This window comes from Argiope bruennichi, chromosome 3, assembly GCF_947563725.1.
Source record: "Argiope bruennichi chromosome 3, qqArgBrue1.1, whole genome shotgun sequence".
NCBI classification, from domain to species: domain Eukaryota; kingdom Metazoa; phylum Arthropoda; class Arachnida; order Araneae; family Araneidae; genus Argiope; species Argiope bruennichi.
In genome coordinates this window covers 24,385,371-24,412,790 of record NC_079153.1, presented here as the reverse complement: position 1 = coordinate 24,412,790, position 27,420 = coordinate 24,385,371, and the positions used below count along the sequence as shown (strand labels likewise).

Here is a 27,420-nt window from a genome sequence, read left to right as displayed (position 1 = left end):
AGTTACTTAAAAACAGCTGCCAAATAATAACTATCTTCTATAAATCACACTTTTAAGAAAATGCAATATAACTAATTAGAACATTTTAATTAATACAAAATATATAAATACAACAGATTGTTTAAGAGATGTGTAATTTTAAATTTTCCCATTTATTACATTATGTCTATATTATTATATATTTAATTTATAGTATATATTGTAGAATGTTGAAAAATCTTAAAAATTAGACAAGTATGAGAACATTCCTGAAGCGGTTTCTTTTTATATATATATTATATACATATCTTAATGAAATGATATGAAATTCCTAAACGAAGTTACTAAAAAAATTTATATTATTTTTTCTAATTTAAAGTATGTAAATAATTTAATTTATTAAATGAAGACACACTCAATAATTCATTAAATTAAGCAAAGTTCATTTTTTAGTAATTATTTTGTATTTACAGGTATACATGACATTGAACTTAAAACATAAAATGGCACAAACTAGTTAACACACAATAAAAATGTAATAATAAAACAATATTAACAATACATATTTTCATACAACAAGTTTCATTTTGAACATTACGCTATAAAATTCTTATAAAGATATCTACATATATTTATTTATATATTCCTTATTTGTATTTATTATGCTAAAGTATCACAGATGATACCTTTGGCTAATTTACCAAATTCTGAAAGAGATGCTATACCTTGCTTCAAAGTTTCTCTTTATACGTTCAGCATTCTAAAAATAATTACAGAGTTGGGTTTCACATACTTTATAACTGCCTTGAATCAATGCAAAGAAAAAGTTAAAGAATCGTATTAAAAAAGTACAGCTACATATGTTAGAAGAGAGCAAGACTCCACTTTCAGATTCAATCTGACATACAATATATTTCATTTAAAGAAAAATTGCAATCTTAGAAATTGTACATAATAAAATAAAAAAATGGAATTTCTAAATTTTTGCTTTAGACTCACAATTATGCACTCATATCGGACCTCTAAAAGCCATCTCTTAAGCATCTAACTATAGAAAGATACTAGGATATTTCAATATAAGCATAATTGGCAATATAATAAATATGACTGGTATTTCCAATAAATATCAACAATAAATTATCAACAATTATATCAATTATTAGTTTCAGTCTAGACATGCTCAATAGCTAATTTCTAAACCCTTACCAATAAGAAATACTTTCAGTTGGAAAAATGCTTTAATTGATACGAGAAATTATATTTTAATTTGTTTGAATCAATACACGAATGCTGTAAAATTATGATGCCTAAATTTTTATATAATTATCTAGTCCTATCACTCATATTTAATAAAATACTTTTGGCACACCACCATTAAAAAATAAGTACCATTCTTCAGAAGTCAAACTGACCAACTTACAAAACTTTGAATTTATTGACAGTAGATTTCCCTTAGGAAATATATGTTTATCTCTAATGGTTTAGGAATCAGCTAATAAGCCATAATTAGACTACACATCCTGCAATTTGTCTAAACTGCTTGCAATTTTAAAAATAAAAATTAAACAGTCATGGCATTCAATGGAATAGCTAGTAAGAAAATGCCATACTTGTTAAGGCACAGATACTTTAAAAAGGCACAAAAACATTATTTTATTAATCTAATTAATTGCAGATTCATTCATAATTTAAGAGATGAAAATTCTAATTTTAGAAATTTTAATATGCCCTAATTAATTTAGCATTACAATACAATTATTCTATGAGAAAATATCTTGCACATAAGAAGTTAGTTCCTGGCTGCTATTAGCTTTGAGCAAATTATTGAAAACCTCATTAAAGAAATCACACCAAACTGCTTCCAAATCTTCTATTTCATGTCCATTATATATATATATTTAAAAATTCTCATTCTTTTTTTTTTTTTATTTATAACATGCTTATTTTTGTTGCACAGAAATTATATATCAACACCAATAAATTTCTAAACAGAACATTACTTTCAAAAAGATAAGACTATTAAGCCCAGTTTTGCATCTACTTCGTGTTTGTCCTACTGAAGGGAACCATGAATCAGTAGTTGAGAAGTTACTGCATAAAAAAGTAGATTCTCATTTCTTTGATGGGTATAGATATAGTGTGGATTTAAGTTATCTTCACTCTAATGAAGGAATGCATTTCCTACGGGAAGGATTGTATCATGGCCAGCGATGGCCACTGTGTGATTTCACATTCAATTTCCACTTATGCTGTAACAGCAATAGCCATTCAGATCTTTCTGGATGTCTAAGCAATAAGAAAATGCTTTCATGGAACTCTTCAAAGTATTATTATATTCTACATATGGCTAATATCTTATTTATTATTTGTATCTATTATCACATTATCTGTGAAAAATGTGACTTCGATATTTCTTAAGGTAACATAAACATTTCAAAAGGATTAATTCATGATATACTGACAAATTCCCAATTTTTAGTAAATAAAATACTTTTTAGTATAAAAACAGAATGCTAACAAGACTTATAAATGTAATTTAAAAGGATAATTTGACTTATCCAATTGATACATATATCAACATATTATATTTTAAATCAAAAGCTGATTTAATAATATTTGATAAGCTGATATAAAAATTCAAAAGTTTTCATCTTTATATTTAGTTCCTGAAATACAGAGCTTCTGCTATTTGGTGAAAGAGATAGACCTACCTATATGTAATATAAAGACACACTTCTTGAAATTGCTTCTTAATTTTAGTTTTGATCCTGATAACTTCCAACACTTCCATGTTATAAGGCTAACTAAAAATAAGATGGCCCAGTATTGATCAAACAAATAGCTCTAAAAACCATTCAATGAATTCCCCAATCTGCCCAAAAGATGTATATTGATGGTAGGAGGGGCGATGAAGATATTTCCAATTCATATGGAAAATTTTGCCAGCACAAATAATACCAGAAACATTGACGCCTGTTCTATATTCAGGTCTGAGTTCATTGCAATTTATAAAAGCCTGCACTATATTGATACTGCTGTTGTGTAAGATTTTAAAGATATATGAGTTTTAACAGAGTCATGTCTCTATACAGTACCTTTCTGACTGGACACAAAACTTTCATGTCTTGATGTCTTGGCCAAGACTGCTTTTGCTAAACCCATGCATGAAGATAAAGCACTGACTTTCTTTGAATTCTCAATTAAAAATAGAAATAAAAGAGATTTGAAAAGCTCAACACAATCATGTATGGTACTTTGGTAGAGGTCTTGAAGGTGTCAATAGCAAATTTATAAAAGAACAGAAGATGACTCTCTCACTATTTATTAATGGACAAACTAATGTGCTAAACCTTTGTAATGTCCCGCCTACCTACCTTGAAGCCCTTTCCAGAATGTCATTATAGTGAAACTAAATAGACATTTTCCTTCCATATTCTTAGTTTAAATTTCCCCAGAAATGTCATTTTAACAGATCCAGTTATAGGCATCGACTTTTGAGAGGCTTTTGAATTCATGGAGATGGTTTAAATGAAGTTAGACTATCCAGTATTTATTAGTAACAACAACAGCTCATAAATTTTTTCTATTACCCCTTTATACATAGAAGCCTGAAATAAAAAATAAAAAAATTCCATTTTTGAAATTTATAAAAAAAGTTTAAAGCTTGTACCCTGAAGAAACTGGATTTTTTAAATTCAAAAACTTTGAATAAGTGCAAAATTAATAGTGCACATTAAATAAACTAGATTTACTCCCTTTATGAATGAATGTCTAATCCCCAAATTCTGAATTTGGTATTCATATTACAATCATATCTAGCTAAACCATTGAATGTAAGCACTCACTTAAAATACAAATTGAATATAATTATTTTGATTATAAAAGAAAGCAGGAGAGTTTCAAACAAATAAGCAGCAACAGACAATAAGATTTCAGGCTCAATAATAAAATTAAATAATTAATTTTTTTAATGACTAACATTATAAATGCAATCATCATAGCAACATTTCAAGTCTATAACTAAGATAAATTAACAAATATAAAACCAGACCAAAGCAAAAAGTAATAAAAATGTCTTATCGGAAATAAATCCAATGCAAAAATGAATATTTGACATATTTATTTAAATGCAATGATATAAAAAAGAGAATTTTTATTTAACTGATGAAGGCTTTTCTGATCTTGATAAAACAGAGGTTCAATATAAAAAAATTCAAGGCAGCTTAGCTGACTGCTATATCAAAGGCATAAAAATTTTAAAATTCTTATCACCCAACATCTGAATTATCACAGTAGAGCTTCTAAAGTTTGTGATTTAAAACCTCAAAGATCTTTAAAAGAATCTGAATATAGTAAGCAGTTCAGATTGATCAGTTATTTTCTTGAAAAAGTTCATGGAAATCTTTCACAAAAATTAATTTCTGAGAAGTTATAAAAATTATTCAAATTATAAGAAAAGAATTTCCACAACACAGCATAACTGAAAATAAATAATTTATCACCTGCAGGTCAGAAGAATTTAAAATTAATATTTCACTAATTAGCTATAAACACAATAACAACATAATTTAATGAATATTCATAGAATTTTATAAATATGCATGTCATAAAATTAAATGAAAAACAGCTTTCTTTCATGCATGATAATAGAAAATTATAGCAAATATTTTTTGTTTCACTTTTAAATGTGAGTTTTTCAAATTTCCTGTTATCTTTGTTTCTGACCATAACAATTTGATTTATATGAAATCAAAAACCTTATACTGTATGATGAAAAATCAATAGCGCCATTTAAAGAATTCATTGTCCAGAAATATATTTTCTTCACAAACTTTAAAAGCAGTACCATGTCTTCTGTAAATCGAAGCATTAAAAACACATTTTCTATCTTAATACTAAGAGATTTAAAAGCACTGATATTGCTTGAGTAAATGAGTGAGATACCACAGTGAGTATTGGTGCCCTTTGAGTGATTTCTATGATGGCGGCTCAGATTTCATGGGAATGGGGGATGCTGTGCCAGTCTGGCTGCTGGCATCAACTGCTTCGTTTGTATGCACCACTGGGAAGAAACGCTCTAAAAAATTAAAAACATATTAAGAAAAATATAAGAAGACTTTAAAGAAAATTATTTTATTTCTTAATTAGCTATATCTACCACAGCAACATAATATTAATAAAGCCTCTAAGTAAACTGTGGCCCAATACTTAATATCTAAACCATAAAAAATAGACACATATTTCCAGTTGGGAAAAGGCTTTCAATGATATAAACAATTATACTTTATCTTGTCTGAATGAATAAATGTACAGCTTAAAAAAATTATGAAGGCTAAATTCTTATACAGGCTGTTCCCCTACTCACATCTAATAAAGTAATCTTGGCACAATATATATTTAAGAAAAGGTCCACTGTTTTGTTACTATGACACACCAAGTTTTGAAGCTAAAAACTTCATTGTTTCAGTTCAATAATACTTGAGGAAGGGCCATGATTTAATTTGTAAATTTTACACACAAAGATATTTTTATTGCTGCCAATCATATTAAATGAAAATATTAGACAAGTGAAATAACTTTATTATTTACCTCCTAGCTTTATAATTATTATTTACCAACTGGCAATAATAAAATACATTTTATATTATTCTCTGAAAACCTCTTCTAAAATTAATTTAAAATACCAGCTTCTGGCAATTTCAAAAACATTTGTTATTATCTATATTTTTTCAAAAATTCACAAGATTGAAAAAATATTTGCCGCAATTGCAGGTATCACTAAAATTGTAAGATTTTGTAATATTTGATAAGATATATTCTGTATTCAAATATTTTTATATTAGAAATATTATACACATAACTTATAAAATTTAGTTTTTTCAAATGTATATTCTATATCAAATGCTACTCTTAAATATACTTTTACTTTCTTGCATTACACTAAGTAATTGTCAAAATTTTATTCAATGTGTAGATTTAATTTATTTTTGTTTCAGATTTTACTCACAAATACTGAAGTGTAAGAAACAATGAATTAAAGTTAATTTTTTAATGAGAGATATAAAAATATTATATAAATTTATATTGTATAAAATGAATCAGCATGCTCATATCAAATTGAATAGGACGCTTTTTAATTGCATTTTTTTAAGCACATGAACAACATACATCAACAACATGTAACATTTATATGTTCAAACATTTTCATTTATTTTATTATCTGAAAATGATATGACTAAATTTTCAAAATCTCGAAAATTGCTAAATAACTCACCATTAAGACATTATTGCAATAAAAATAAATATAAGTATCTACAATACATAAAATTTTTGAAATATCATTAAGTTTCAGATTAGGTGACTATATATTTCGTCCATAAGTATTTTATTTCAACTAATACTTTAAAATTCCAGTTCAAAATATATATAAAAAATGAATCTATTCTTTAAAGAGGTAGTGTAAAATCTATAAATTATAATGAGACTTTCACTATGGAAAGTTCAAATGTAACAGATTACTGACAAACAGACAAACTGACACTTAACTGTAATAGTAAAATGATAATTATGAATAAGTTGCTTTTGATTTCATGTCAGAAAAATGTTATTGTTTTTGCATTTCAGAATTAAAAATAGTAAAATGGATTTGGGCATTGTTTTAGCTGAATTATTGAAAAAGAGTAAAATATTTCATCATCTTCATTAGTTTGCTGATGATAAAGTTCTCAATAAAAGAAGTTTATAATAAATATTATTTGAACAAAGAAATTCCACTTTTATTAAATTAATTAGAATTTCAGATTAAAAATTAAGATTTGTGATACTTTTGATGAATAATAGAAAAAAAAACCTTTTTTTTGTTTTTTTGTATGGAGATTATTTAATAACACTAAAGAAAACGTCTTACCAATTATATGAGGTGGATCCGAGTCTGATGTACTACAATGCATTAGTCCAGCCATGACACTGTAATCAATGTTGTCATCAAGAGAAACAAATTGTCCGCTCCACCTGGGGATAGGGGTCGTGCGAGGAGTGGTTCGAGGCGTTGTCACAGGTGATGTGAACATAGATAAACTAGTTGGGCTTATGACACCACTCAAGGGACTGATGTTAGGATATGAAAACAACTGAAATATATGAAAAATTATTATAATTACACTATTATATTATAATTAATTATTAACTGAAATATATGCAAAATTGGGTATTTCCATTAAAAAAAAGAAAGAAAGAAAACAGTTGATTATGTTATTTAAAGCAAATTCCATATTTGAGTTTAACAAAAAAAACTCAATGTTTTTTAATTTACATTATACACATTAGTTATCTCAAAAATACCATAAAATATTAAAATTTTAATAGTATAATGACATTTCAGAACTTTAGAATTTTCATACTGAAGACAGTAAAAAGGGCTCAGAACAGTCAACAGCAAAATGAAAATCATAGAACTACTAATTTGAGGAATTTAATAGAAAAGATCATCATGTCACATAAAAAGAAAAGAGGCGTTTCATAATTTATATCAAATTACTCTGTAAATATCTCAAGAATGTCATAAAATAAATAAATAAAATGATAACATGTAAGTTACATGCAAACACTTACCTGTGCTTGTGGGTGTATGTGTGCAAAAGTATGTTCTGATCTGACTAGAGTAGTAAAAGGACTATTGAGAATGGACCGACTCAAAGGCGGAGTTTCTGCATTACTCACATTTGGTCCTGTTGAGAAATTATACATAAATTAAATTAAAAAACAAATAAAATTGCCTTTTAAGCTAGTTGCAAGAAAAAAGAATTTCTCCATTTTTCATCTGCAAAAGCAGATAATTCATATTTATAAAAATAGAATGGCTATTCTTATTGTCATCCAACAGTTCGTTTCTAAACTATCTGAGACAAGCATTTACTTCCAGTTGGAAAAAATGCACTAAATAATATGAAGAATTATACTTTACTTTAAATCAGTAATTGCTCCCCTGAAAAATTACGTCTTTTTTATGTTACTTTGTCTTATTGATCACAAATAATAAAATATTCGTGATACATTCAAATTTTCATCATAAAACAAAGTTCCACTACATTAGACAGAGTTATGAAATTTTAAATATCATTACTGTAAACAGTTTTAAACATGATTACTCTGAGAAATATATGCCAATCAATATGTAGCATGTGCCCTAAGTAGCCAATGATTGGTCCAAATTAATTAAATTCACAGCTTCTTACTATGTCTGCTAAACAACATAACTTTTAAAAGTGATATTTATAGCCCTTAATACTCTTATTAAAAACATGTTTGTTTAACTAAAGACTATATGCCTTAAACCTTTTGCGACAGGCATGTCATATATGCATCACCTACAAATGTCTCTCACAGCCGGGCTACCATTTGTGCATAGCTGTAAGTTGAGTTCAGGGGATGGTGATGCATATCTATATTTTAAAATGGAACAATTTTTAAAGGTCACTAGATGGCTCCATGTGTCTATTACTTTTGAAATAAACATTGTTTTAGTATCCTAGCCTTCAGTTAGCTCATATTTTGCCTCACATTGGTATTTTATTCATCAGCTGTTGTAGAGTATTCTATAATTCTGGATTCTATAATTTTCCAAGTGATAGAAACATTTTCGCATTTCTGGTCTCTTTCCAAATTCTACTTAATATTTTTTATTTTATTTTTGCTACTATGCAAGGTCTATTTGAGTTTTACTGTAAGTTATGTTGCGCTTAGTGTAGCATTCAGATATGTTACACATACTTCCTTTTTTTTATTTTGAAATGCCTTGAATTTGATTTGTTTTGGTAAGAAAACATTATTTATTAGAAGAGGAAAGTCTCGAATTATGAATAAAATAATTAGTGGCACAGATGAGAGTGATGATTCATGATTTAAAAGAATTAGAAATCGAGATTTTTAGTGATTCTGATACAGATATTATATCAAAATCTAAGCTCACCGTGTGCCTGCCTTCTACTTATTTTGTATTGTATTTTTTGGAATGTTAATATTCATTAAACTTCCAAATAAATTGAATAGGGCTTCTAAAAATTATTTCTTATATAAATGAGTTTTTTTAACATATTTAAATATAAATTAAAAGAAAAAGATTACTAAATGCTAATTTTAGCATATATGACAGCTGAACTAGTAAGGTAAATATGTACCAAAAATTACAACGTTAGGGCTCAAATTTAATTTTTCATGATTTTTTTTTTTTTTTTTTTTTTCAAAGTACACTTAGCAACACAAAACTCCCATCCTGTGGGATGATTCCTTTCGCGTAGACTTCATCTTGAGCAAATGTCTAGAAAAGAGACACCTTATCCCAAAAGGGTTAATTATATAATTACACAATCTATTTGAATTATATAAAAAAAATTTCTATGTAAAGAAAATTTATCTGTAACAGTATCAATTCAGTTCAAGTCAGGAAAATATTTGATATAAGCTGTCATTTCAGTTGGCACTAAATATTTACAGTCATTCACATTTTTCTCAATGTGCAAATGCAAATACGAAAACTATAAAATATCAACTGAGTTGATTTCACATTACTGATGAACCATAGTCAAAGCTGGCATGCTCTAGATAACTACCCAATTTAAGATTGCAATGTGTATTAAGTATGTAAACTGGAATGCTTATTTACCTTCAACTCTGAACCTAACAAAAATTAAATTTTTAATTTTATATAAAAATTCCAAAACAGAACATAATGAAATATCTAACAGTCCACATACCCGAAGATGAACTAGGAGGTGATAAAGGCTGATCTGAAATATCATCTGTCACTGGACTGCTACAGCGAGGATCATTGTCATTTCTCATTGGGTGGCATCTGGGATCGTCATCATGTAGGGGATTGCAGTGGGAGTCTTCATCTTGCAATGCTTGACATGGAGGATCCTCATCTTGTATAGGATGGCAGTGGGCATCATTGCCTTGGATTGGATGGCAGTGAGAGTCTTCATCTTGTAGACCATCATTTGATTTAGGTGATTGAGGTGATGCAGGTGGTGGTGAAGGGGAGACAGAATTCAAATCTTTGTAAAAGATAAATGTTTGTATTGATTTCATGATTAATTGATAGACAACATAATTAAGCAATTGTTTACAAAATTGCAAAGTTTCATATTATATATGGTAAACAAATATACCATATATAATATGAAAAAGAATCTATATATATATTAATGCAGTCCAAAAAAGTTTGCATTAGCCAAGGGTAAGATATCTAGATGGTGACCTAACATAGATTTATGATTAATATTTAAAATACCAATAAATTAAGCCCATTACTGCCCCTCTAGATAAAACTGTTATCTGATTTGTAAGGATCGTATACTGTATAATTAATCCATTACAGGCATAATTAATTATGCTAAGAAAAAAAATTATTTATTTTTCAGTTTTGAAGAGGAAAACAGTATCAGTATAATGTAACAGCAATGTTACATCACACTGTTACAGTTTGCGCAATGTAATTTTACTTTATTACCCTTCTACTACTTTTTTGAGCTATATGTTACATGATTGTAAAATCTCAATTTGTGATCTCCTAAAAATATAATCTCCTAATATTTTGCAGGCCAATGTAATATTGCAATATTTAACATTTTAGAATAGGACCATTATTATAAGGCTGGTAACAAATTACAGGGGACATAGTTATAAGGCTGGTAACAAATTACAAAGGGAGGCATTTTGTAAAGATGTACATATTAACAATGAAACAGTAAATTTTATACTACAATTGACTTAGCAAAGCACATATGTGTGCATGTGCTTGCATGCGGGGTTTATGCAATTAAAGGGCTAATTAGGTATATACACAAAGCTATTTCTCATTAAAAGCAGAACATTTTACCTGATGACTGAATGATAGCAACACGCTGAGCAACAGGAGCTGGCGGAGGAGGAGGCAACATGGAACTCGTATAAAAATGGGCCATTTTGGTTGGACTGCGGACTTCAGATTCTGTACTAGACTAGAGGAAAGAAATGTATATATGAGCATAAGGCATTTACAAGATCATATCAAAGAAATTCTATAAAACTGTAATAACTTGTAATAAGAAATTCACCAGTTTTCCCAGAACTTTTTCTGCAAACTTCTTTTTAAGACTCATTTTAAAATATTTAGAATAATCACTTTTCTTATTAAAAAATGTTAAAACAATAAATTAAAAAGTTGGAAGGGGTATTAAAAACAATATTCTTTGCAAACAAGAACGTTTCTCACTTTGTAACTTCATTTGTGGAAAAATTTTTAAGACAGATTTCGGCAAATATGTTTCAGTTACAGTTGAAACTGAAGCTAAATTTACTTCATCTGCTCAAAGGAACTAACTCTTTACTCTTGCTTCATTTACTTGCTGATCAAATATTTCAAAATTATATTTGTTATTCATCAATTTCACTAACTTACTTTTTTTTAGATACATTCATTCAAAATTGAACTGAGGATAAAAATAAAACAAATATATATATATAAAGTGTTTGAGCAAAAATGTCAAGAGTTTCAATGAACTGCAATATGAAACTGGACAAATTAGCCAAATAAAACTTGTTTACTTACATAACAACATACTGCCCAACTTTTTGATTTAATTATATACCTTTTCACATACATGATTCAATTTAATTTCATGACATTTTATACAAAATAAGCAATTTTGTAAAAACTGTTTAAAAGTTGCATTGGAAAATGAACAACACTGGAATGGTAATATAATAGCAAGAACAACAACAACAAAAAAAAAGAAATATTAATTTTCACATGAATAATGTTTTGCTCTATCCATATTTATTTATACATTCTGAATATTTTGCAAACAGTATACTCTTTGCATCTTTCATGGATTAAATGTATATTAGTATATTTCGTGCAAACATATCTTTGATTTACTGATAACTGAAATCTTTAAAAAAAAGCACGCTTTTTGGAACTAGGAATAAGAATCTCTGTCACGGTTTAAGCTAAGATATATAAAATAATTGCATATAAAGATAGAAAGTGAATTATGAAGAAAGTAACTGTATAACTTTTCCCCCTTGACATTTTTGAACACTTCCATAACATAGCATGTTTGATACTTAACTTGGTTGTATGCAAAGAAAATCAAATATGCTTGTGCTGGTAACATCATAAGCCAGATAACAACTTCTGGAGAAGGGTGTACACTTTTGTCTAGTGGCTTTGTTACTCGGCTATGAACCCTAACATTGCGAGTTCGATCCTCAAACTTGCACATGCTTTTTAAATCAATCACATTACATTACTCCAAATATTGTTAGCGATTAAACTTTTGATGTAAATAATGGATGCTGAAATCCATGCGTTTAGCTTGCTACATGTTTTAAATACCATACTAGCATAAGCAACCAGCACACAGTCAACTCAAAAATAGATTTATTCCAAAATTACAAATTTACTATTCCAGGATAAAATTAAATAAAAAATTTTATTCCTTCAAAATTTTTATTTATTTCATTCCTCTAGTTTATTATACTTTTGAGCTATTGTGTTCACACATAATTGGATGGGCAGATTTCCTTACGATGGATTTTATGAAAAATTTGATAGGAATAACCAATTTTAATATGGATAAAATTGCAAGTACAGCTAATTTTATCATTTCTATGTATTTTCCCTGCTATCTTGTTCACAGACTAACAGAATAACACAATTTCAAAAAAAGTGAGCATATATATATATATAATCTTAAAAATTGAGATTTATGGAAATCTCACTATAAATTTTTTTAATAATTGAAATACAATCAATTTTTTTTAATTATATGAGAGAAACTATATTTTAATCACCACAATGGCAAGAAAACTTTTTAAAAAATGGATTTAGATATGCTAATATAATTTCAACATCTAATCATTGAAAATATATTCAAGTACCTGAGAACTAGTACTAGAATTATGAGCCTCTTGACAAACCAAATTTACAAAATCTGACAATGTGTCTCCATTTTCTTGGTATTTTCCTTGAGTCACAAGATAATAGGGCCCTGTAGACTGCAAAGGCACAACAAGAGTGGTTGTAGATGGAGCAAGATTAGTTGCTTGGCTCAAACCTGCAGTACAAAAGTTCAGAACCCCTATTTGGAAGATACAAAATAAGAGTTATTAGTAAATGGGATTTTTCTAGCATACAAGATTTAAAAAGTAATATCTTGTACATAATATTTGAATATATAATAACAGAATAGTATAAATATAGTTTTTGAAACAATTACAATACATATGAATGGTTAGATCTATCTGCGAATCTTCTTAATGTGAATTAAAAAAAGGTATCAATGAAATAACAGAAAAGCGATGAGTAAAAACACTCTTCTTATTGCAATTCTTCCAAAAAAAAAAGGGGGGGGGGGTAAAATTTTATAATAAAAATGTATGATGAAATACTTTACTCTAGCATGTTAATTGGAAAAGTGAATTAAAAAATTATCTTCTAATGCAGAATTTTCCACAAACTAATTTTAAATAAATTAATGCTATAAACATGGTAATTTTAAAAGCTTATTTTCCTTTAGATAAAAATTATTAGGAGTTTCCTGAAACTAGTATATTTTCCTATATTTAGACATGTAAGAAACTTTAATCAGTAAACTATACTAAATTCTTATTTTTGTAAATTCATTAAAATTAAATAAAACGTTCGTTTTTTGTTCATTCAAATCACTTATTAACTGATGATACAGAAGACATTCGTTTTACTATAAAAGATAATATTAAATCATGAAATGATCAGTGATAAATGATAAGTGATCCAGTTTTAGAATTATTTTAATAAAACAAAACAAATAACAAAATTATCAGAAGGATTCCCCCCCCCCCCCTTGCTACAAAATTTTTTTTCATTCGATATTTTATAGACAAAAACTGACACTTCAAACTAAGAAAAAAAAAACAAAAAAAATGAAAATAAGGGAACGGTACCATCTCTACTTCTAGGAGAAACCACACTTTGGGATGAAGGTGATGTGATACTGGAAGAAGTTGTCAAGATAACTTCAACAGGTGCCGGTGACAGAGGAGAATTGGCATTCACTGGGATAAAACTGCTTGAGCCCTCCGTTTTTATTACTCCAGCACGACTTGTTAGGGTACCTTGTAGCACAGAAGAGTTTTGCACTAAAATACAAATGTTTTCATTATTTCCCACACTATTTTATTTCTGCCTTACACAATTAAGAGACTTTTTTAAAATGTCAAATCTAATTTAATATAAAGAAATTTATTATTAAGAAATAAACTTTAGCGCTTGGTTTTGCTCAGGAAAAATTCAAATTTAGTGTAATTAATTTTATTAATCCTATTATCACAAATTTCTTTTAAGATTAGGCCATTTGTAAAAATTTTAGTTATTTATTGCATTCTGTTATATGTAGTTGAAAATACTGAAAACATCTTAAATACAAATACATAAATCACTACCTTAATTTCACTTACATAATGTTTTAGTAATCATGCATTTAAATATTCAAAATTTAAAAAGTGCAATAAAACTGCAAGATTGCCACTCAAATCTGAAAAAAATTCCCTTAGTTTTCCCTGTACATATATTCAAGATACAAAGAAAAATGCAAATAGAACTCATCTGCCAGTTATAATGCAATATGACATTAAGGAATGAAAAAAGCAAGGAAAGGAAACAACAATTTAATATTATTTGAAATAATAGCATATTAAAAAGTTTATATTTACAATTTCTCTTTATTATATAGAATTTAGCAATACAAAATTTATATATTAAGTTGGGCGATATATATTCCTCTCATGTTCTTTAATTGTAAGTCCCACATAATTAAGAACTCCGGTAAAATAAAACACAAAATATTTTTGTTATCATGATACAAATCATTTAATGACTATTTAACAAAAAAAAAAAAAAAAAAACCATTATAGAGCAAGATTACTTTTTTTTTACTTATTCATTTGGCTAATCTTTAATATTGCAACTTCAGCAGATTTTTCAGCCATCAGTTTCATACTGCTAATCCTTAACAACTAAGGTATGACATTTTTTTGCACGGCCTAACATACATTTTTTTTTTTTTTTAGCAATCTCATTTTTAGTGAATATATGTGAAAATATCATTGAATGAATAAAAGGATGAATGTGATGCAACAAGTTTTCAGGCCCATAAAAATTCAGCTTTAAATGATTGTACTTTAACTAAAAAATTTGAAATTGTTTTATTTTCAGACATTCAATTTGCCATTTTCAGATTTGGCACATCGTCTCTTCTTGTATTCCTTTTAGATATTTTCTTCAACCTTAATGATGAATCTTTTGAACTAGCAAGCGGTCTTGTATGTTTTCCTTTTTTAGCATGACTAGTAAGTGCCAGTTTTCCCATATTACTTATGCTTGTTATCTTCTTAAAAAGTGAGCAGTATGCAACAAATGGATTTTGCGGAACTCTTCAAACCTATTCAGCAAAATCAAGATTGATTTTTTTTAATCTGTCCAATTGGAATTAAATACAGATTTTGAGCAACTCATTGTTTAAAAAAAAATTCTCTAATCTATTTTAAATAATGACACAGTTTCTAAGTTAATAAACAAACCATTCAATAAACTCATAAACTCATGTATGGAAGATTAAATATCACTGTGTTGCTTCCACAGATTGAATGTTGCAGCAAGGAAAATGTATTATATTCTTTTGCACAGTTGCAGAATCTTGCAAATGCTCATTGGCTGCAATTCGGGAATATAATAGAAAAAGAACTGTCTTGTAAATTAAAACTGGACTAATCTATATAGAATAAAAGGGAGAGAGTAGAAAAGGTGCAAGTTTCTGCATAAAGCAATCAGGAATGATATTGTTTTGGTTTTGAAATCTATGACTATGATCTTTAGTCTTTCAGTCTTTAAAGATTGGCCTTTTTTAGAAAGGGAAAAAAATAACCGAGAGTTAAAATAGCCCATTTTTTCCCTTGTTTTTATGAAAATTTTTGAATTTGCCTGCATTTTCTCATTTTTTTCTGTTGATCATTAAATTCCCATGTTTTTCCAGTGTTCTAGGTTCTCCCAGTGGCGTGTCAACCCAGAATTATGTTAAAAAAAATTTTCCCACATAAGAGGTCAGGATTATTTTAAATTAGTGAAAATTAAATAAAACACCATATAATAGTTAAATTTACATCATACAAAAAGCAATATATTTGCTATTTATGATGTTTTCATTTCATATTATAGTTATTTCAGAAGTTAATTTGTGATGCTCTAGTAAAATTCTATATCTCTCGAAAATAAAAAAATACCAATATTTTTTCCTGTTCACCCCTGATGTTATACCCTATCCCATTCAATATTAAATGTGAAAAAAAAAATACAAATTTAAAAAAAGAGCTGCAGAACTATATTTCATGCTTAAATAGCAAATTTAAATTTTCAGCAAAAATTATATTGGTGACATTTTTGTAAATAGCACATGCAGACGTAACAATAAATTTAAATATATATAATTAAAAGGTATGAAAACTAATCATATATATAAATTAGTTGAAGAAGAATTTATTAACTGATGATACAACTAATTAAATTTTTCATTGGAAATGCAACCTAAAATCTTGATAACTTTGAAAGCATGCAATGTAAGAGTAAATCACTTCTTTTATTTCACTCACTTCTTTAATTTCATTTCTTAAAACTGTCAGCAGAATTTTTTTTAATAGAGCTCAACAATCATTTAAGAATTTCACTGAATAATTTATTACTTAATGAGAATGCGTAATAATCAAGAAACGAAACTCTTAAAGATACTCAAAAAAGTTTTCAAGAAATGTTATGCTCAGCTACAATAGCCATAAAGTATTAATTTTGTTATAAACATAGATCCTGAACAGAATATTTCCATTTTCCTGTCACAAATACACTTGCACACTGCACACTATCATTGCTTAAATATATTCTATTTTAATAATAATGCTTCTAGTATTGCTTTAAAAACAAAACATTAATACAACTAAACCAATCCAATCATAATAATGCTTACTTTTTTTTAGTTTCTTTGTAATACTTTAATTAACAACATCAATATTAAGTAGAACTACAGCATTTGTTTACATTTGTTGCTTCATTAAACTCAAATAATTGAGATTTTTTCCATGTTATGAGACTTTATCATTAATTATTACTGCATTTTATTTACACTTTTATAAATAGAAAATGTTTTCATAAAAATGAAAAAACTAATTTGTGAAAATAATGTTTGCAAAATATAATTTTGAGCACCAATATGGCTTCTTTCTTGGAAATTTAAAACACAAATCTTCAGCACAACAGTGCCATTTACCTACAAAACGCTAAACATTTTACACTTTAAAAAATCTCCAGTAAAGACAATCATGAATCATAAAATAAGCAAATATACAATGAAATATACTTTAGTATGTAAATACCATGGTCTACATCTCCACTCCAAGATGCAGGACTGTTGAGATTCGTGGGACTGTGAACATAGTATGAGCTATCCCCAGTTGCACTTTTTTCAAGTTCATCCTCATTTGAAGAGAGACGCCGGACCCTTTTATTAAGAGGTTCACAGGGAGGACTAGAGGGATCATCAGCATTAGGAGAAGAGGCGACATTACTTTCACTCAGAGTACTCACTACTCTGGGTATACCAATCAGTTCTGTGGGATTTCCATCAGTTGTATAATAATAAGGGGAGCAAACTTGTATCACATGCTGTTGAACATGTTGCTTTCCATTAACAACTTCTACTTTAGGTTCTTGTTGTGATTGCTGCTGTTGTTGCTGGTGCTGAACACCATTTACAGGCTGCAGAATTGAGCCTAAAATAATTGCATGGTTTAATGTATGTAAAGTTTCAACAAAGCAATAATTTAAACCTTCAAATGAGCTAATATTAAAAAGATTTCTCAACATCACAGCCAATATTTTTTTTAACTATACAATAAAAATTATAAAACAAATACTAAAACTAATTTAATATATTAGAAATATATCACAATACTAAAAAATGGATACTTAGTAGTTTTATTTAGCTAAACAATAGCAAACTGAAATAAAGCTTATTAATATGTCACACAATTATTTTTAAAAAGGTTGATTTAAGTATTTGAATACTATTTGCATTTTGCCACTACTATTATTCAAATTACTTAATGCTAAGAAAAAGAAGGCCATATAATAACCTTTAGAAAGCTTGTAAAGCTCTGTTGAGGTAAAAACTCCAGTTGTAATGATGGTTGTACTTTCTAATAAAACAAGAAATTAAAAAAAAAATTAAGTATCAGGCAGACAAACAATCAAAGGTATATCTGAAACAACGTGTATCATTTACCTTGATCTTCAAGCCTTTGATCATTTAATTCATCTCTTAAACCACTTAAAGCTTCTGTAAAATAAAATGGTTTGTACAAACTTGCAGATGAAAAAAAAAATTTTGTAATTTTATTTTGAAATTAATTATTAAACTTAATACTAAAACCATTTAACATAGTTAGGTGAAATTATCAGATAATAAAACACAGAGGCTTTATTTCATAACTGCAGGGATTAATAAAGAAAAGACGCTCTAATGGCATGGAAAAAATGCTAGTTTGCACATGAAAATCTTTCATTTTCTAAAATATCTTTTGCATTCAAATTTTCAAGAACATATTTGCTCACTCAGAATTCTAAATGATTAAGTTATAGAAATGAACAAAAATTCTTTTCGAAAACAGTTCACTACTGAAGAGAGGCAAGAAAGAGAATAAAATAATTTTTTATTTATTTATTTTTACTTTTTTTATTCCCATAAGAAATGCAACAGTAACTCGGATACTATATTTAAAAAATACAATAAAAATCATGCTATTAATCATATCCAAAAGAGTCACTACTAGGAAAAGATTTTTTTCTTTCTTGACCTTTAGACTTACCATTATCTCAAAGATGAAGCTAATATAAATTGATGTTTTTCATCAATAAATTTCAAAATATTATACTGATATGTAACTTAAAACAATCACTTGTATAAATTAACTACATCTCTGCCTTCAAATCACTGTTGCAAGGTGTGACATAATACTGTATTTTACAACTAGTTGCAGCAACTGCATCAAAATTCTGTAAGTTTCACTATGTACGGTTTCTGATGTAAAAACATACAACATTTTGACATAGCATACATTCAAAGAGAAATAACTATATTCCTAGAGAAGTGGAATATGAAAAATTATTCATTTCCAAATAAACTAGTAATTTCTTTCATTAAAAATAATAGAGATTATGAATGCCTCTGTTATTCAAATTTTTAGATAATAAAAGACATGAAGAAGTATTATTTTTTTACATTTGAAGTATTACTGCATTTCAAAACTAACCAATAATTATTAACCATGTGATTACTTCTAAGAATTCTTTCTTTCTTTCCACCCCCCTTCTTCTTCTACTTTAATTAGTAAATTCACTTCCTAATTCATTTTTCACAAGCCATCATATCTTCTTTTCTCCATTATAGCTATTTCTTCTCTGAGAAATTGATAATTCACAAACTGAGCCATTCACGCAATAGCAATCAGTAAAATGAGTTATAATCAATACTATCATAAGGTATATTTCAAGAAGGATGATACTTTTAAGTAATAACTGTTCTAGAAGTAGAAATTGTTCAAAACAAATTCTATGAATTACTTTAAAATTCAGATAGCAACTTCTCAGATAATATTTCCAATACAGCTGTTGAGTTGGAATTTTTAAAAATATTTCTCTTTTATCTTCAAGAAATAATACTTTTTTGTTAAATGCAAATTCATCAAATTTAAGAACAAGCAGAGTGATTACAAGAGAGGTAAAAAAAAAAAGATTCCATATAATATTACAGAACATATTTAAACAAAATCTTGTATTATCACAAAAATTTAGAGGCAATTAGTCATGAGGTACTTTGTAAAATTTCTGTATTAATGCAATAAAATGTCATTCTGATATAATGTAATAGGGCTTTTAATTTAAACAAAAGTAAAATTAAATCAAATCATTTGATGAATTTAATCTTTTTTAAAATGAAGATCAGCACACCAAAAAAATTACTCAGATACAATACACTGAACTTAAAATTTGCAAATATAAAAATCAATGGAGGAGAGAAGGGGCACTATGCTAATTTAAGTTACCTTGTGAGAGAATGAAGTTGGCCAGATAAAGATCCAGCTCTCGGACGGAGACATTAATGTGGAAAGGATTGACGCAGAGCGCAGGATGGAGGCACTCTTGACATTTCTCCAGACGCTCACCATCTGTACTCTCGAGAGGGATGGCCTTGAACAGAATTACCATCACCAAGTCTAAGCGCCACACCTATTATTAAAAAAAAATCAAATCCTAATTATTATTATGGAGCATTTTTTAATGAGTATTCCAAACATTATATTCTTTGAAAGTAATTCAGCTCAAAATAACATTTATTATCCAATAGCAAATAAATTATTATGCTAATAATAAAATGTTGAAAACATTAAAACTTATAATATGCATATGAGCAAAAAATCTCAAGTATAAATACTGAAAAGTATCCTCAGAGATAAGTTCACCAAGAAAATTTCACTTAAAATATTTTTTAATGAGATGGTAGTGTCTTAATGCAGAAAAATTTGACAATAAAAATTATCCCATTAAAGTGAAGAAATAATGTTATTACTTACAAAGATGAATTAGAATGAGTGCATTTGATTTGTTAATTAACTCCACCATGTACATTATACTTCACTTGATTTTTTTAATTTTTTTTTCTTTCTGTATATTAATTAAACTCTTCTAAAAAACATTTTCAGTAAATGATAACATGCAATTAATTTACATATGAAAAGAAATGGATACCTTATCAGCTTGCCTCAGGCAATCAATGCGACGCATCTTTCCTTTTTGGTCTGGATTGCTCAGTACACACCCTGCAGTCTCCTTGCCAGTAATTCCGAGCACAAAACTTTCTCGACATTCCTGTGTAATGTCTTTTCGTAATTTTCCCAGTAGCCTGGAAGCCCACTTCTGTTTAACTTCTATCCTCTCATTCTATAGAAAATAGATGAAACTAAATATACTAATGCAAAAGCTAGTCAACAGTAAACATAATGAACTTTTCGTAAAACATGACAGACCTTTTTAATTAAATACTACAAATAAAGTAAAATTAATATTAAAATCTTTCATATTTGATGTTCATACATATCACACATAAATTATTTAGCATGTTATTGTTTAATAACAATACCTACACAGCACTGCCTACGATATAATTCTTGAAATATTAATCTTTATTGGTTCTTTTTCTCATCAAAATTGATGAAACATAAATAATCTAAGTCTATAATAATTCAGCAAAGAAAGAATAGTACCCACTCTCACTTTCAACAATAAATTTGCAAATCTTTAAACTGATCAAAAAGCAATTTTTTTAAAAAAAAATCAATAAAAAAGTTATTTTTAACACTGTATTGTTATAATTAAGGAAAATAAGAAGAAGAAAAGCTGGACTGTTTAATACAAGTTTTAACCTACATTCTTAGAACTTTTGGGTACAACTGACTACAATTTAATTTTTCAAAACTCAGGAAATTATGTTAGATTTTTTTAAAAATAATTATTTATTATTCATTTGTTCAATCCAATATTGCATCAATCTATTTGCATAAGATAATATAACTATTACAATTAAATGCATGCAAAAACACTCAAAACATTAAATAATTTTCTACAATAAATTTTCAAATTTTGATTTTGAGGTACACTAGGTCATCATTATACTACTTACCTGACTTATGGCTTAAATATGAGAGATACATTTGAAAATCACATTCAAATATTTCTTTTTTATAAGCATATTTTTATTTTTGTTACAAAAATTGTACTTTTATCAATGCATATAGAAATAAGGGATTTCAAGATTAAAAGTTTTATGAATCTCTAAGTTATTTTCATACAAATGTGAACAAGCATGATTTGGTATGGACAAAACTACAAAATTCATCGAATGATTGTCTGTACTATGGTATATGGGATATCCACAGGATAGAAAAAAATTAACACATTAATATAATCATGTAACAAATGACTGCTGACTTCTGAAGCCATAATTTTCACAGATTAGATGATTCATTTCTTTTTCGACCAACCCTATTTGCCAATTCACTTAAATTTTTCTGTGTATTTTTTACAAAGAAATCTTTGTTTATTCAGATAGAACAAATTCACAATATACAAATAATAATAGTGTATAATGTAGCTTTTTTTTTTTACTTACAAAAAATGCAGATAGAGATAACTGAAACACAAAATAGCAATACATTTAATTAAATTTGAATTTAGTATGTTTTAAAATTCAAAATATTCTTATTTCATGATACTAGATTATATATCAAAAAGTGTTAGAGTGCAACTAGACATATACAAGTAATCATACCACAGATGTTTGGAACTCAACTAGGGATGAGAAAGTGGATGGTATTGCTGAAAACAGGAAACGATGAAAAACATGACAGGATGAGAGGAGACAGATAAAGTAAAATGCTCAATTCAACAACTTTCCATTGCACGACTCCTACATAACAACAATTGATTTACAATAAGTCTCTTACACATAAATGCCAATGAAATCTAAGAAAATTTCTTATAACTGGCACCAATCATGTTGGAAAATGTTCTTTGTACAATATTTGTGCTTCTCTTGCATTACCATCAGCAAGTTTTCACATGTGATATGTCCTGATCTCTTCTTGATTTGTATACACATCCATTTCTGTAATGAAATAGATGTATGCATGTAATAGATGTTAGAATTAGCTGGAAAGAATCTTTGGGCATTGGTAGAAGGCCAAGCATACATCTGAAGATCTGTGATTATCCAGTAGATCACCATCTGACATATATGTAAGTGAATTTTGTAACTTTGTATATATCATATGTTCTAATTAAACATGAATTTACAATGATTATAGAACAATTCTGATATAATATACTCTGTATTTCTTTTCCCCTTGAGCAAAACTATTTTTAATGTTCTATGCTGATTCATTACCTGCAAGTCCTCACGGCACACTCTTTCTTCCTCTATGTTCATACGCTTGTCATGCTTCTTAAAATACTTCCTTTTCACAGCTTGGAGATTAAACCAAGTGTACGAGAAGGATCTCACATGAGGCAGCAAAGCCTCAATAAATGGATGAAATTCATCCTGAAAGACATACATATATTTTTCATTATTTACATAGTTCTGGTAAGAAAATTAAATATTTTGTATTCAACAAGAAATATTTTATTCACTTACCAAAGGCATAAAATCACTTACCAAAGGCATAAAAAGCTGTAGTTATGGCCACGTGGTAGTTAAATTTGATTCAAATAATGGATATAATATCTAGGAAAGTAAAAAAGAAGGGAAAAAAAAAGATTAAACAATAATGCAATAGTAAAAAATATATAATTTTTCTGAAAATTAAATAATAAGAAAACCAATTTTTTAAAGGTTAATTCCACTTATTCCAAATCTAAAATAAACATTCACCATAGATTACATGCAACACTGAAGCAGTAAGAATTTTTTATAACAGAGTTCACTAAAAGAAAAAGAGAAATCTATTATACTGCATTTAAAATTAGCCTTAAACATAACTCTGCAGGTTAGAATGGGATACATGCTTTTCAAAGGAAAAAGAAAATATGTATTCATCTAACTCAAGTTTTACTGCTAATTATGATCAATAAATTAGTAATATATATATATATATATATATATATATATATATATATATATATATAAAAGAAACTGTTGGAAAATATTTTACAATGCATGCAATATAACTTCAGATTCAATGAAGTGTTGCTACAATGCAAAATAAAAAAAAAATATTTTGGGTATCTTTAATGCAGAACATACACAATTTATGCAAATTAAACTTGATATTATGTTTGTCAAAAACAATTTACAGAAGTATGCTATACTATTTAAAAGAGAAACAAACTAAACACATAGAGAACTGTTTCCAGTATGCTGAATACTCAAATCTGCCCTGCTCAATTGTCATTTTAAAAGCTTTTGCGTTAATACTGAAAACTTAACAATAAGCCAATAATTTATGAAAAAAAAAATGTTCTAACAGAAATGCCAGAGTTGCATTTTAACATCCAATAATAAAATATGGCATACATAAAAATGAGGAAGGGGTGGAATTTACAATCCTATTTTTAAATGAAATGCTTCACATTTAAAAATCAAAAATTAATAAGAAAAAAAATACTTTGAATAATATTACATAAAAAGCATGCAATCAAGTACCTCCCAAACACAATAACCATCATCGCTAACTGCTGAATAAGATAAAATATCAAACAAGGAAAGTACCTAATCATGTTTAGCGTCACAATATTATAAAATTATAAAGTCGATATTTGTGAAATATTATGATTGAAATGCTTTTTTTAAAAACCATAATGAAAATATAAATAAAAAAAAAGACTGCTTCTTTAATGTTTTCAGATATAAGCTAAAAAATTTTTTCTGATATCTTTCAACTGTATGCCATCTGTGACAAAGAATTTTTTTCATTTTCCATGATTTCTTTTAAAAAAATTCCAAAAACAAAAATTTCATTGATTTTTTTTCTTTAAAATTTTGAAGTTAGATCTGTAAATATTTAACTAAGCCAAAAATTCCTATTTAATGAGAAATTACAGAAAAAAAAAGCATGCTTTAAAGAGAGGGTTGGGAGAGTTTCACAAATAAAACTTTTTTTTTATCAAACAAGTTTTACTAAATATGAATAAAAACTTAATGATTTCATAGTATTTGCATCTGATAAATCTAAAAATTGCTTTCATGACCCCTTATAGAACAACCAAGAACATTAAAAAAAATAATGCTAATCAGCCTTCAAAAGGATTCCGATTTCAGCTGTGTTTCAAGATTGTTTATAAATGCACAACTATTAGATATATATTTAAACTAGGATGCTCAGAGATTGCTTCAATATCTAACAAAATTGCTAACATATGTGGTAGAAAATTTTATACATCAGACAGTTGAAAATTGACTCAAAGAGCTATAAAGGGTTAATCTGTTTTACTGAAAATAAAACTCCAATCAATACTTGGGTTTAGACCTCGAATATATAAAATTTTGAAAATTCATTCTTCTAAAAGCTATAAAGGGTTAATCTGTTTTCTTAAAATCAAAATTCCAACAGACACTTTGGTTTAAACTTCAACATATTAAATTTTAAAGATTCATTCTTCATTCCACTTAATTCTATAGCATGGAAAAAAAGAGTATTAAAAACTTGATAATTCAACCAAAGTAGAATGTCTTCCAAGCAATAGATCATTAAATATGGTAACAGTTGTAACAATGTCAAGAACTAATGGCTGGCAATAGTGTTTTTAACTTAATAAGATTATTTTATTGTGTTTCTGGGTGTTAAAAAAAAGACAAAGTAATAAATCTATAAAGTCTGAAAAGTTTAATGAATGGCAGATTTTGATCAAGAAATGAAAATATTTTACAAACCTTGGCAATAAAATAATTATAAGGATTATTGCAAGGCGATATGTTTTATAATACACAGATAACTTCATATTACACAAATAACTCTATATTGCATTTATTTGTAAAAATTAATCAATTTAAAAAAGCACACAAACAAAAAGTAAGATATTTAAATTCTTAAGGAAGAAAAAAAAAATTTTTTTTTGAAGTAAATTAAAAAGAAATATAATTATTCATAAGTCATTTTCATTCAGGCATAATATATACAAGTTTTATGCTTCTTCATGCAAGCAGTTAAATTATCAGAAAAGATAGATTTAACAAGTTTATTTGGAAAAGCTCTATACTCTAGCTTGTAATACTAGTATTACAGTACTTGTATTACAATTTGAAGCAACTTGAGAATGATTTTCAAACCCACTTAAATATTTTGAAGCATGTAAATTAAAAATCAAATTCCATTTCATTAATATACATTTTTTTTTTTTTTTTTTTTGCAAGATTTGATATAATACAAGAAAAGAAACCAGATTATCTGATAATAAGAAATTTTTTCATACATTGAAAAAGTTATTTACAATATAATATAGCATTGTGCAAATACATGAATTCAAGTAAATTTCCAATTCAGAATGTTATATGAAAAATTTAGAGCACTGATTTTTTTTCTATATTATGTATTTTCTAATAGGTATGTAATGTAATAATTACCAGAACAGTTTTATGCCTATCTCTAACTCAGGCAGCATGATGAATTCATTAAAATTTTAAAAAGACTAGATTTTAACAAATTTTTATTTAAAAATTTTACGGTATAAAGTGAAAATTATATAACTATAAGAAAGTTTCGAAATTCTTAAGTTTATTATGACAATATTCAAATTCTTAAAACGTAAATTATCTTTGGATTAAAACCGATCATCAAAAAAAAAAATCAGTTAAAAAGAAGCAAATACATTCTCAAATATTAGAAGAATAATGGCATACATATTCTATGATACTATTTTAGTTAATTTTTAGCAGTAAATGAAATGAAGTACATGCATAAAGAAAACAAAACATGAAATGAACCATACATTTTCTTATCTAAGAAACAAACCAGCCAAATAATAATTACATATAAATTGCATTAAATTTCCTAATTAAAACATACTGAAAAATTAAAATTATAGCTTTTTTAAATTTAATTGCCGTTTAATGCATAGAATTTTAAAATATTTTTTTCAGTTTGAAAAATGACCATTATCAGCTTCATGTCATTAACAGACATGTTTAAAAAAATAAATATCAATTTCATACAAAAATAAAAAAATATATATATTACACAAAGTTGAAATCATCAAACTAAACTTTGTTATTCGAACACGCATCCTATAGGTTGAAAATATGAAGTAACGTAAAAAAATTTTAAGTAAAACTCATAGACGTCAAATAATTTAAAGTATTATCAATAATAATTTCATATAGAGTTTCGTATAAAATGCGGTGAAAGAAACATTCGAAACAGAATGTAAAAAGGCAGGAAATATAAATCGAAACAATGCACGGTTATCACAATATTTGAGCCTTTTGGCACAAACAAGAAAGCAATCTACTGGCAACAGTCAAACATACTAAAGATAAATAAACGTGATTTTTAATTGCTTAGAAAAACAGGTAAATGTTAATTAAATGAGAAACAATTTAAGCCTACAATTTAAAGTACAGATGTAAGAGGTAAAATCTTACCATTTTCAAAGAAGAAGGCAAAGGAATCAGTCAAATAAAATTTGAGAAATTCCAGACAACCATTATCAATCAATTTAAAATGTGTAAAATTTAATTCTAACAATGTAAATCTAATTTTCTTGGAGTAGTTTCAAAATAACCCAAACATTGTACTGTTTTGATCATGTTTCATTTGTTATTGTTA

General features: G+C 27.2%; 1 protein-coding gene across 2 annotated transcripts; it reads right to left on the bottom strand.

Moving 5' to 3' along the window:
• Nucleotides 1–238: 238 nt before the first annotated feature.
• LOC129963406 (nuclear factor 1 C-type-like) lies at nucleotides 239–27,420 on the bottom strand. Of its 2 annotated transcripts, none has more exons than XM_056077758.1 (15): nucleotides 27,237–27,420; nucleotides 23,295–23,384; nucleotides 23,046–23,201; nucleotides 20,852–21,043; nucleotides 20,149–20,332; nucleotides 18,330–18,383; nucleotides 18,181–18,243; nucleotides 17,422–17,817; nucleotides 13,948–14,142; nucleotides 12,904–13,103; nucleotides 10,859–10,979; nucleotides 9,732–10,034; nucleotides 7,591–7,706; nucleotides 6,887–7,109; nucleotides 239–5,056 (listed from the first exon to the last, which is right to left on the bottom strand). In XM_056077758.1, exons 2-15 carry the CDS (start codon nucleotides 23,322–23,324, stop codon nucleotides 4,956–4,958), a joined length of 2,334 nt encoding a protein of 777 aa, XP_055933733.1. In that variant the 5' UTR covers nucleotides 23,325–23,384; nucleotides 27,237–27,420; the 3' UTR covers nucleotides 239–4,955. The 2 variants fall into 2 exon arrangements, with proteins under 2 accessions (XP_055933733.1, XP_055933734.1); XM_056077759.1 differs by having other exon boundaries at nucleotides 23,316–23,384.